At 37.4% G+C, this 13,190-nt stretch overlaps 1 protein-coding gene across 1 annotated transcript in view; it reads left to right on the forward strand.

The window, feature by feature from the left end:
• Positions 1-13,190, forward strand: part of nalcn (sodium leak channel, non-selective) — a 161,225-nt gene that overhangs the window by 131,465 nt on the left and 16,570 nt on the right. Inside the window, exons 23-32 of the mRNA XM_036579146.1 lie at positions 1,095-1,217; positions 1,393-1,449; positions 1,908-2,028; positions 4,585-4,716; positions 6,177-6,344; positions 7,427-7,531; positions 7,624-7,730; positions 10,051-10,171; positions 10,270-10,368; positions 10,623-10,716. Of these exons, the coding sequence (XP_036435039.1) occupies positions 1,095-1,217; positions 1,393-1,449; positions 1,908-2,028; positions 4,585-4,716; positions 6,177-6,344; positions 7,427-7,531; positions 7,624-7,730; positions 10,051-10,171; positions 10,270-10,368; positions 10,623-10,716 (1,127 nt within the window). The remainder of the gene's footprint in view (positions 1-1,094; positions 1,218-1,392; positions 1,450-1,907; positions 2,029-4,584; positions 4,717-6,176; positions 6,345-7,426; positions 7,532-7,623; positions 7,731-10,050; positions 10,172-10,269; positions 10,369-10,622; positions 10,717-13,190) is intronic.

The raw sequence follows: 13,190 nt of genomic DNA on the forward strand, positions 1-13,190 counted from the left end.
GAGCACAGTGCCTTCCTCAGCATCCTCAGCCTGGCCTTATACATTCATTTTTTTCATCCACCTAAAATGGCGACAGCTTCAAATCTGCCAGCAGCCAGTTTATAAGTCCGTAGATAATAAGAGCAAAGTTGTGTCGGCCCTGTGGTTTTCATTTTAATGCATTCATTCATTTAATGTATTCATTTAATGTGTTCATGTATGCCAACATTTCCATATAAAAGTAGAATCACACAGAATCCAGCACAGTTCTGATGTTAACCTTCATGCTGTTCTGTTTCTCGGTCTTGTATTAGAAACAGAGGCTTGACCTTTGACCAGTTTTTACTTTGTTGCCTTAGGTGGCAATGAGTGCCATGCTAGAAAAGGAGTCTAGCCGCTCACTCACAACAGCACAAAGCATCCAATAGAGAGGGGAAGGGCAGACCTACACCATCTGCTGGTTGCGTTCAATCGGTATTCATTTCTCCATAAGGATTTTCTTTTTGAAACGGCTTAAAAATCACAAGCTGGAACTTTTGTCAAACAATCATTTTTTAACCATGCAAGCACCATAGCTATGAATAATAGCAGTATAACCATGTATTACATAATATACATAACAGACTTTGTAAGACTTTGTGTGAAACACTCAAAAACAGACCTGTATTGCTTTTACTGTAAATTAGTCATTGCCATAGTATCAAACATAACTCAGTATGGCTGTGACCTGGCACATTATGTTGTACAAGGTGCAGTGTGCATCATTTCCATTTCATTGTTAATCTGTATGTTAAACGCAAACAGCAGGGGGTGATCTGACCATTTTCTTTCTCTATAATTGTGACATTTAGTTAGCTAGCTAGATATTTTCAGTGTAAAATTTCTAGAGACATTAATTCCCTATATTTAAAAAAAAAATTCAGGTAAAAGTTGAAGTTTGGTAAACAGATGTAATTAATTATTAACAATTATTAATAACAAATGTTGTAATAGATAGACAGATAAAAATGTAAAGAGAAATAAAACATGAAGCCATATTTTTGTAATTGCTTCCATTTTCCTGTACATTTCAAATAATTTATTGTTTCTTTGTATTTGCATTTTTTTCTTATTAGAAAAGTCCAAGAAGAGGAGCTGAGAGAGAACCATCCGTACTTTGACAAGCCACTCTTCATAGTTGGGAGAGAACACCGCTTTAGAAACTTCTGCCGAATGATCGTGCGGGCCCGCTTCAATGCGTACGACTCAAAGACAGCATGAAACAATCACTACTCTGAGTCTCCAGTTCATTCACTTTGATAAAGTTCTGTCACAAGAATGCACATTATTCTGAGAACGTAGAAGATTCGTTTAATAATTTGTGTAAAAAAAATGCTGTAGTGTTAATGAATGTTTTTTTTTTTTTAAGAACAGGTCAAAAACGGATCCCATAACAGGAGCAGTAAAGATCACTAAATATCATCAGTTATAGTAAGTTGCAAACCTTTATTGATATTTTACAGGATTTGCTCTCAATTCATAACAGAATATGTTTTGTGCATGACTCTCATAAAATAAAAAACATTGGTAAAGTTTTGACAACCTCAAAAATAATCAATGGGACTTTGCATTTTATTCCTTTTAGCTAAACTTCCTCTTCATTTTTGTCACTGAAAATCTGTTGAGAAGAATGAGAAAAAAGTTCATGTGACTTATAATGCTCTGGAAACTTGAGGAGAAAATTTGGTTTTATAGATTAGCAATACAAATTTGGGGCTGCGGTGTCCTGAAATGATCTTGGCAGTTCTCATAGTCATCTGTGGGATCAGAAGAAAGTTGCTAAGGAACACTTACTGCAGTCCAGTTCCACAAGATGTGCTGTTGACTGACTATGAATTTATTCTCTGTGAACTGTGTGTGTGTGTGTGTGTGTGTGTGTGTGTGTGTAGTGATCTGCTGGGCTTGGTCACGTATCTGGACTGGGTGATGATCGTGGTCACTATCTGCTCTTGCATCTCAATGATGTTTGAGTCTCCTTTCACCAGAGTCATGCATGTGCCCACATTACAGGTAACGCAGTTACAATTCCCAAATTTTAGAATGTTAGAATACAGTAACTATACTGAACCTATTTCATTATATTTTCCACCGAATAAATCCACCTAATAGATCAGTTGTAGAAGGCAGTCCATGTTTAATTTGAAGCTTGTAACAGCTTGTGACTCAGTGGAGGACCCTACTAGTGTTTTCCATTTCTGAAAACTGACTGAATCATGGTTTGACTACAGCTCACGTTTGCAGTCAGTGATGTATCTAGGAGTTCCAGAAGGCCTAGAGTTTAATTTTTTCTGACAAAATTAGTCCCACCCAGTTTAATCAAAACATGATTTGTTGATTTCACTTTAATATTCTAATTAAATTAGTAGTTAATCTAATGTGTAAGGCCTTCTGTCCAGCTCTTGAAGTCCTTACCAATAGGACAGCTCCCTTGGCTGTATCTATGCAAACAGCAGAAAAAAAATCTGTTTGAACAATTTTACATTTGAGGTTTCAAGATTAATCCCAAATAAAACTTAACAATAAAATAAGAGTATTACTACAATATTTAAGGGGATTAAATACAATTTTTTATTTTATGGAAATCATTATAAAAATATCTCCTCCATTATAAAATATCTCCTCCTCTACTCATACACACAAATGTGATATTGCTAGAATGTCCCTGCATGTTTCAGTTAGTAAAGGATGAGAAGTAATTCATGTAAAATTACCACGTTCGCCTTATCACCAAAAAGTGAAAACTACTTCTGATTTGAATGACCATGAATCAAGTCCAGCACTTTAGAAGTGGTTAACAATGTTAGGCTTTAAAGCCCAAATCCTGTGAATGAAAAGACAGGAAGATGGAGTAGATGAAAGTGATTTTCACTGATTCAGTCGCCTCTGAGACTTTTTAAAACACCATTTCACACAGCACTTCAGACAGTGTGGAAGTAGCTGTATTTAGTGTGATAAGAGAGAAGCTGCTTTTGAGAGAGCCACTCTACTCACAGCCTGCGACCGCTCTTCAGCAGAGTGACCTCTCAGTGTAAAGCCTGATTTGACTATGGCTGTTATCAAAGCATGGTGAGAGTGCAGTTCTGCATGCTATTTATGGTTGTACCAAGAATATAAAGAGAAAAGCTAAATAGCAGTAAATGTCTGGCCAGTAAAATGTTTCAAATAGAAAATGGATTACTGTGTTATTACCTAATATAATGTAACCTATAACCAGAGGTGGGGAGAGCAGGGTTGTTATCAATAATGGAAACTTACTACAAGAAAAATTAGCATCAATATAATTGTTAACTGTAGGGCTGCAAGAAATATTTGAATAATTCAATCATTCAAATATTTTAATGTTCAATGTTTATTTAATATTTTCATATTTTAATTTTAATGAAAAGCTATTCACATAACTGACACATTATTTCTATGAACCCACACAGTTCCTTGGTGGAAAAAAAATATTTGTTTATCGAGCTAGCTGCTAGCTTCCCACCAGCAACACACAGGGCTCACTGGTGATTTGGCACAGCTTGTAAGACTTGCAATTCAGGGCGACCATATCGGTTTTAACTCCAGGTGCAGTCCAGAAAAGTCTCCTACTGCTCCAGATTGCTAGCTAAATAGCATGTTGTTAGTTGCAGTCATTACAGAGAGCATGCTGACAAGCTAGCTGTCCAGGGCTGTTGGAAACTCAACTCTGACAAGAGTTGACTAAGAAGTTGTTTTAAGACCATGGACCATGACAACACTTTATTGTTTACTGCTGTTCAAACGGAACCAGCAGCCTGTTCAGAGTTGCCAGATTTGCCAGAATCTGAAATTATGGAAATAATTATCCATCAGTGATGACTTTCATTGCCTTCTAAGTATTAGATTTATCTTAAACTAAATCAATCATATAATGTCCACTGTAACAGTATTATTCAGAAGAAATATTTACCATAATACTAAAAAAAACCAACTAATTAAAGCCTAAACTAAATTTTTTCCTTAATAAATAAAAACAAAGCAATCTAATAATGAAATTGTAGAACTAACTGAAGTAAAACCTAAAATGAAAGCAAAATATTAAATGAAAATAAAAATGAATGAAAAATTCAAAACTATAATAACCCTGGGGTGCAGTAGCTTAACCCCATACTCAAGAAAATGTATTGTTTCTTTAGTAAAATGACCCAAGTAAAGGTAAAAATACTTTTCCAAACAACAACTTTAGTAGAAGTATAAAAGTAACTTGAACTGCAGTGTAACTTATTAATACATCCAGCATCTTTTAGCATAGGAACTGAAGTTTGTTACGCTGTATCTTTTTGTATGTATTCCTGGTCTAGAATTAAATGATAAACTTGGGAAATGACCTGTGTAGTGTAGTAAAATTAAACATTAGAAGGAGAATTAATGAGTAAAAGTTAATAGGTGAAAGTGAGTAAAAATTAGACTCCTTTCCTAACATGTTCACCTAAATAAATACTCAGTAAAGTAAATATTCATCAAAATTGTGTTTGTAACTGTTTGTGTAACTGAGTAAACATTTGCCTCTAACCTGCTCTCTGTTGGACGCCTCTCTCCTGTGTGCAGATAGCAGAGTATGTGTTTGTGATCTTCATGAGCATTGAGCTGAACCTGAAGATCATGGCAGACGGCCTCTTCTTCACACCTACTGCAGTCATCAGAGACTTTGGTGGCGTCATGGACATTTTCATCTATTTAGTACGAAGCCGTTCCTCTTGCTTTTTTCTACGCAACTCATTCTGTTGCTAATTTGTGCAAAAGCCAGTCTTCTCTCTGATTAGAGGCTAAGTTGAAGCACACCTGTGACTAAACTTTGAAGACAGCTTCTTAATGACTGTAAACATCACTTCATTCGAATGCCCCAGTATCGTGAATTACTTCCTGCTTACTTTGATTTCTGCTTTGCTTTCATTGCAAAATAATCTCCCTTCTCTTGTTCAAACATCATTTATATTTAGATTACTTAAGCTGATCTCAACAATCTGATGTTCACTGTTGACACCTATTTACTGTCTTTGTCGGGCTGCTAATATCTGATTATCAATGATGGTACATGTAACATTGTATTGTAAAGTGGCAGCTTGTGTACTGATGTTCTGGAGAAACAAGATAAATGATTTTTCATCATCACTGTGCTTTCAGCTTGGGCATCAATGATAACTTACACATTTTGCTGTTAACTTCACTCCCCATGAATTTGTAGTACAACAAAAAAGCTTTAGATTTTACTGCTGATACATGACTAAACCTGATAAAAAAAGATCATATATTAGCATTACAGTTATCTGTAGTACTGGGCAAAATTCAGAGACCCCTCTTCATTTATTTAAATTCCAGTCAAAATGATCATTATGCGCTTAATTTTTCAGGAGTTATTTCTGAGGCAAAATAATCCATTTGCATTAGGAAGGGAAAAGTCAATGGGACAATGTGAAAGACAGGAGTTCCCATTACTTTTATCAAAAATGATTGAAAAACTTTCAGAAAATGGGACTTCTTAAAAACCTAACCTCCATACAACACCTGGAAGACCACCAAAACCCTCAGATTAGCAGCACTGAAAGCTTTCATCTTTGAGAGAGAGGAGAAAATCAAGCTCCACTCTTGCTTCACATCTGAAAAAAATCTACAGGCATTTCTGTCCATCCTTCCACTGTGAGACAGCAGCTAAACACTTTGAGTCTGAAAGGATATGTAGCTGTCAAGAAGCCCTTACTGAGAAAGGGAAATAGATAAAAAAGAATAACATTTGCTAATGAAAGAAGCTGCTGGTGTTCTCAGAACAATGTACTGGACACCCTAGAATCCAGACCTCAGCATCACTGAATGTGTTTGGGATTACCTGGATTGTGAGAACCAGAAAATGCAACCAACTTTTAAGACTGAACTTTGGAGGTGTGGAAAAATGTACCTGCAGATTTCTATTTTAAATAAAAAAAAAAATAAAAAATTAGATGTAATTTTACGGTTAAAATGTGTTTTGTTTTTTTTTGTGCTGAAAAATTAGTAACTTGAACTCAATGGCCATTTTGGCCACTGGAAATGAAATAAATGAGAGTGGTTTCTGACTTTCGCACAGTACTATATTTATATGCAGCCTTTTTGATCTGATCGTAAATTGTGTCTTTATCCTTTTGTTTCTCTCTCTCTCTCTAAAGGTCAGTCTGATCTTCCTTTGCTGGCTGCCCACTGATGTGCCCCCAGAATCGGGTGCTCAGCTGCTGATGATGCTGCGCTGCCTGCGTCCTCTGCGCATCTTCAAGCTGGTGCCTCAGATGAGGAAGGTGGTGCGGGAGGTCCTTAAAGGCTTCAAAGAAATCTTCCTGGTGAGGGGGACTATGTTTTCATGCATTTATTACACTAGATCACTACATTCAGAAAAGCAGAACCTACACTCTTACCAATAACAATAGCAGAACCCTTTTTGGTGCTATAAAGGTTTAAAGAACCATATACAGCATGTTTTACATCATGTAGAGGAACCATGCATAGCAGCATTTATGCACTCAAATAGTTGTTTGACCACTCATGATTCCACAGTATATATGTAACCATTGCCTTTACTAAAGAACCTTTAAATAACCACTTTTTAAAACTCTTTAAGGACAACTTGAATATGTGGTGTTTAATCTGCTCTTCTCTGTTAAAAATATAATTTCTCAACAATGCTGTTAAATTGACTTGATTTAACAAAGGCAAAAAAATGGTAATTTTATGTAGTTTGTCTCACAAACATTATGTAATAAACATGAATAGGAATATAAGTTAGACACCAGGAGCAGCTTTATCGTAGCTCTGATAAAACAAATCAGATATGAGCGCTTACCAATCTATACTGCACTCTGAATGAACTTGCTAGCTCACTGAAAAAAATCACAGTGCATCCAACAATAAAGGAAGCCTTAACTTGCACCAGAATTCTACAGCCATTCTATTGGAGTTTATAGGAGTTCTATAGGAGTTCCATGAACACATTGCATTCTTTGTGTGTATTTACAAAGTTACATAATGAATAACACGTATATTTGATTTATATTCCGTATCGACTGGTTTGAGTCTGTACTACTTTCCTATGAGTGAGAAAAAAATCAAATGAAAGAAGAAGCAAGGCAAGGCATATCCACCATGGGGGCCGTAGCAGGGTTAACTCAGACACTGATGGATTTATTCTGTTATTCACTTCCTCTGATCCGTGCAAAAATAGAAAAGTGTCCTCCTTTTGTTGGTGGAGTGCTCAGCAGTAACCCTGTAATTGTGCAGACAGACTTTCTTTGCTGAAGTTCTCCTGCTGCTAGCTGCTTGGCATTCCCTGTACAGCAATGCAGCTGTATATGAGAGTAGCATGAATATCGGATTCCGTGGGAATGCCATCCTGCTCTAAAGCAGACTATTGATTTTCTTCACGCAGGTCTCTATTCTTCTTTTGACATTAATGCTGGTGTTTGCAAGCTTCGGGGTGCAGCTCTTCGCCGGGAAACTTGCCAAGTGTAATGATCCTCACATCACCCGCGAGGTAGGAGTGCTTCCTTCTCTTTAACTATCTCTGGACTTTGGTACGTGCTATCCTGGACTGAAACTTTCTCTGTGCTTTGTAAACTCTTGAAGGAGGACTGTCACGGTATCTTCAGAATCAACGTCAGCATCTCCAAAAACCTGAACCTGAAGCTCAGACCCGGAGAGAAAAAACCTGGATTTTGGGTGCCAAGAGTGTGGTATGGACGTCCAGTAGACCTATGATTCAAGATCAAGACTGTGGCAGTCCCATATCTGAAAGCGACAGCAATTTACACAATGTTCCCCTGAAAATTTAGTAGATCAGCCAGGACATGTTTGATGTCTGAGACAAGACAAGGTCCAGTGTCCAGTGCTTTAGTTTTGGACTGGAACTAAAATTATACAAAACTTTGACAAAATTTTGACCTCAAGATGGCTGATACCATATAACATGTCATACAGTGTCTGAAACCACATAAGCAAGTCAATTCGAGATTACTTAACAACCTGAAACCATGAATATTTGAGTTTTATTATTATTATTGTTGTTGTATTTATTTTTAAGTTGTGGCCAATCCCCACCCACTAGCTAGGTAGGTCTTCCCAGTCATGCAGTGCCACCAAGTTGGGAGGGTGAAGGCAAACTGTCAATAACGCAACGTCACTGTACAGCTCAATGCTCTTGGAGGAGAACGCTAACTGCCAGTTCTGTTGTGTTCCCACAACAGACGCCAGCATTGGCTAAAAACACTTTTTTTTTAACCAAACTATCACTATACAATATTTGATGTACGATTACAATATTTATGTAGCTTATTTAAAACAATCTCTTACACTTCATATTTGTGGTGAAAGAATTACAAAGTTTCCCTGAAAGATGCGTAACAGATTACAGAGTAGCTGCAGTGACTTTACTGTCACAAACTGTCTGTGATGAGTCTATCTGTGGCATCCCCTAAGTACTGTCTCATCAGTGACAGCGGGAGCCAGCGTGATGGATGTGGCTGTTACATAAAAACAGCCTAGAAAGCTTTAGTATTCATGTTTTCTCATAACCGAAGTCTCATATTGCTGCAGTTGTTAAGAGGAGCATGCAAACCAATTTGTCACATAACAGCAGGAGACTAATGGTTTAGGCCAGCTGCATCACAGCTGACCACACATACACTGAAAAGCATTTATTTGATTCAAAAGTGGACATCACGTACAAATAAAATGGCACATTAACACATTGCCTTTATTACCTTTTGACAAAATGTGTCTTATTCATGTAAAACAAATTTATATATTTGAATCTAGCAAATTCAGTGCTTTTTTATTCTGTGTGTGCTTCATGTACAGTACTGTGCAACAGTCAGAGACTTCATTTATTTAACTTCTGGTCAATTATTTAATTTTTTGAGACAATATGTACAACGTGTATTTTTTAGCAACTAGGAAAAATCAGAAAACATATTTTTAACAGAAAAAATACACAGAAACCTCAGTAACTAAATGTCTAATCACGTGTTTCAGTGTTTATTATGTCCAACCTTCATTACACCTTTCATTCTTTTTAGAAGGCTTGCTTTTAATTTTCCAAAGAAATCTAAAGTAGTATTTTTCCACCCCTCCAAAGATCAGTTTTAGGAGTTGGTTGCATTTTCTGCTTCTCGCGATCCAAGTAATCCCAAACACGTTCAGTGATGTTGAGGTCTGAACTCAACATCAGTCCACTGTTCTGAGAATACCAGCAGATTTTTCTTTAATTTGCAAATTTTGTTTTTATTTCCTTTTCTCAGTAAGGGCTTCTTGATAGCTACACATCCTTTCAGGCCCATAGAGTTGTCTTCTCACAGTGAAAGAATAGACTGAAACAACTTTGTTTTTTTCAGATCTGAATCAAGAGTGGAGCTTTTCTTCTAAATCTCAAAGAGAATTTTTTTCCTCCTGAATCTTAAAGATGAAAGCTTTATCTGATGGTGACAGTTTTGGTGGTCTCCAAGGTCTTGCACGGTTGTTAGGAGTCCCATTTTTTTCTTTTTTCTTTAATCATCTGTTTGGAAGCTGCTCTTTTTTCCCCACGTATTTTCCTTTGACCTTATCCTTCCTTATGCAAATGGATTATCTTATATCTAACCTCCTCAGAAATATCTCTTGAAAAATGGATAAATAACAGGTGTTTTGACTGGAAACTAAATAAATGAATGGTGGTCTCTAACTTTTGCACAGTACTGTACAGCTTCATTGCAGTACCCTGGCACATTTGTTGCTGGTCTAAACGACAGAATGCAGCCCCGTCACATGTTATCATTCACTTATCACTCTTAGAATAAGGCACACAACTACTGGCTAGGTAGGATCTTAAGAAAGACAATGATTGAAAAAGCTCTTTTAGATCAACAGCATACACAAGGAAGGCAGACCACACCATTTATTGTACTAGCTACAATTTTAAGATATTTCTCCAGTTGAAACGCTATGGATTGTACACCTACAGTGAAATGCCAATACACGTAGAAAAGGCTGCTGCTGACCGCTCTGCACTGCTGTTTGTAGGGCAAACCCTCGCAACTTCAACTTTGACAACGTTGGCAATGCCATGCTGGCTCTGTTTGAGGTGCTGTCTCTGAAAGGCTGGGTGGAAGTGAGAGATGTCATCATACACAGAGTGGATCCGGTAAGTTTTTGCATGAACACTAGTACCTGCTGGACCCTCAAACTCCCATGAAGAAGGCACTGACTGATCTATTTTTGACTGATCTTGTCCCGCTGCAGACCCACGGCATCTACATCCACGTCTTCGTATTTCTGGGCTGCATGATTGGACTAACTCTGTTTGTGGGTGTTGTAATAGCTAATTTTAATGAAAACAAGGTAAGCCATTGTTTTGAACTACTACGCTGTGACTTTAAAAACACTTTTTAGTTTTCATTAAAATTATGTAATGAGTAGTAACCTACTTGAAATTCAAGTTTGAAATTCCTGTAACTAAATTAATTTTAAGTTAATAAAAAAACATTGATTGCAAACATATGAATGTTGATTTTATGGTTTTAATGATGATTAATGTAATTGCCCTCACCAGTGTCAGTGAAGGAGAGTTCTGAAAAGCTGCTTGTTTTGTCCAGGGCACGGCTCTGCTGACTGTTGATCAGAGGAGATGGGAGGATCTGAAGAGCAGGCTAAAGATCGCTCAGCCACTACACCTTCCCCCACGCCCAGGTCAGTCTCTCTCTCTCTCTGGACACAAGAGCTGGTCAGCTCAAAGCTCTGCTCGCTTAACGCAAAATGGCATTATAGTAGCAGCAAAAGGCAAACAGAGAAAAAAGAGAGACATTCTGTCGAAAGAGAAAGAGTATGTGGATAGATAACTTCTTTGCTCTCTCTCTGTCCTTTCTCTCTGACCTTGTAGTGCAGCCTCATTTTTCTTTCTGAGTATATTTCCTTCCCAAGTCTTTCATTCTCTCCTTCTCCCTGCTAATGAGTCCTCCCTGCATTCTGAATGAGAGCAAAGAGAGCGTTTAATCTGCTCTCCTCTGCTGCGCCAGCAGCTGAATAAAGTCGAGCACTCATAGGGCCTTTCTGAGGAAGCGCCCCAAAGACAATTTTACAATGATGAGGAACAATCCCATTTAGCTCCAGAGTAGAAATTGCAGAAGCTTGCAGCATGCATGCCCACGGGCCCAGCGAGTCCCCCAGAGCTGACGAGAGAGAGGCGAATCCCAGCAATATCTCTTGCAGACTCCTGTAGGCACGCTTTTTGTGCTGATTGACTGGGGATTTGAAGCCCTGAGCTGCACTCAGCAATGCTTCCTCACAGTGAAGGATGCTTATGTAGTCACCCAGCCCAATAAGGGATACGAGCTGTTCACAACCTACGGAAACAAACACAATTAGCATAATAAACAGCAGACTCTATTCTACAAACAAATGTTTGAATGCTTCAACATGCAGCGAACTTGCGAAGGCTGACGCTGACAGCATTGTAAACAACCAGAAACAGATAAATTCGTTAAATAAACAGTTTTTTCATTCCGACTTTATAATTCTATTCATTTAAAATAGCGTATCTGTTAAACTGTTAAACCATGTGGGCTTTCATATTTGCTCACATTTAAGCTCCTCACTCTTAAAACTGCACAAGTTTCTTATTAGTTAATTACAACTATAAATTGCATATTAGTTTCATAGCAGTTATTAGGGATGAAGAATTTTGTGAAAAAGTGTTTTTTCAGTATAAATCATATGGCTAGATAAAGTGACTATGGTATACCTTTCAACTGTGGCGTACCTTCTGACGATTAATTGCCATGTAAATAACAAAGATCAACATTTTTTTGTGCACTTTATGCCACTATCAAAGTATTAGCCTAAAGTGGCCAAATCAGCTGATTATCTATTTTGCTTCTTAGCTGTTGCTGCTTAGTAGCTTCCAACTGACAACAGACACAGCTCAAGCTCAAATAAACAACCATGTTTTCAGCGTAATTTTACATGCCTTTGCCTCAACCCAGTTGCAGTTGTAAAAGCACCCAATTCACATTCTGTATGTTGCCATGTAAACATGCAGTGATTCAGGCCAGCTTGAATTATTGCGATCCTACCAAATAGTTGCAGTCAGGGGTTTATGTAATAACTGTGGCAGACCTAGATGTAATGAATGAAATGAGTTATTTCTTATATCAATGCTTTGATTCATCCCAACACCCAGACAACATCTGTGATTGGTCGGAACGCTCATCCATTAAAACATATTCCGTTAGGTGCCTCATTTGTTTATTACACTTATGTGATATCAGTATCATAAAGGCTAATGTTACAATAACGAATACAGAATATGTATTTGCAGCTTTAGTAGCTACTGATTAATTTATTATAGATACACTGTGTATGTTTTAGGGATTTGAAGACCTCTCTGCTGGAAATATGTAATTGCACACAACATGCAGAAAAAAAAAAAGTAACGTCAGTTGTGCATTGGTCCCCTACTCTGAGTGGATTAATCTGTTTGAGAGAGTATTCAAAGAGAACTCAGTCAAAACTTGGTGAAGGTTGTGTCTTCTGCAGATGTAAGTCTATGATCTACTGTTGTCATCATATCTTCATCAGTATAGTCTTGATTTTGCATTTGAGATCTAAACATCGAGCCAGATCTTTTTTGAGCCTATGCATGTGACATGGTCCGAAAAACACATGCGAAATCCGACCCAACACCTCTGACTTTTAAATTAGTATTTCAGGCTTTAGGGCAACTTGCAGCAGTAAATGGACACCATATTTTAGGGTGATTTAGTAATGCTTCTTCTTTCAGTTCTAGCAAATCTTACATAATGTAGTTTTAAAGTTACTGAAGTCCTAGAAAAATAGCTGAATAATGGGCCTGGGGTTCAAGGGGTTAAACATGGAAGAGGGAGCAGCTCTCAGTGAACCTGTGCTACTGATAAGACGTCTGAGTGACAGCTTTTGACCTTTTTGTCTTCCTCGCATCATGCAATATGCCACTCAGTCATTACAACTGAGAAAGCAATTTATTGTTTATTTATAAATGTGTTTATTTATTATTTATTAAGTTGTGCTGGAATTAGGACATTTACTGGTGTCTTTCTTTATTCTATTTATTTGTTTCCTTGTTTCTTTCATTCTCTTTTTCTTTCTTTTGTCCTAGTATGATGCTACAATGTCTTAAATTTAGTTGA

Source organism: Colossoma macropomum, unplaced genomic scaffold, assembly GCF_904425465.1.
Source record: "Colossoma macropomum unplaced genomic scaffold, Colossoma_macropomum, whole genome shotgun sequence".
In the NCBI taxonomy this organism is placed as follows: Eukaryota; Metazoa; Chordata; class Actinopteri; order Characiformes; family Serrasalmidae; genus Colossoma; species Colossoma macropomum.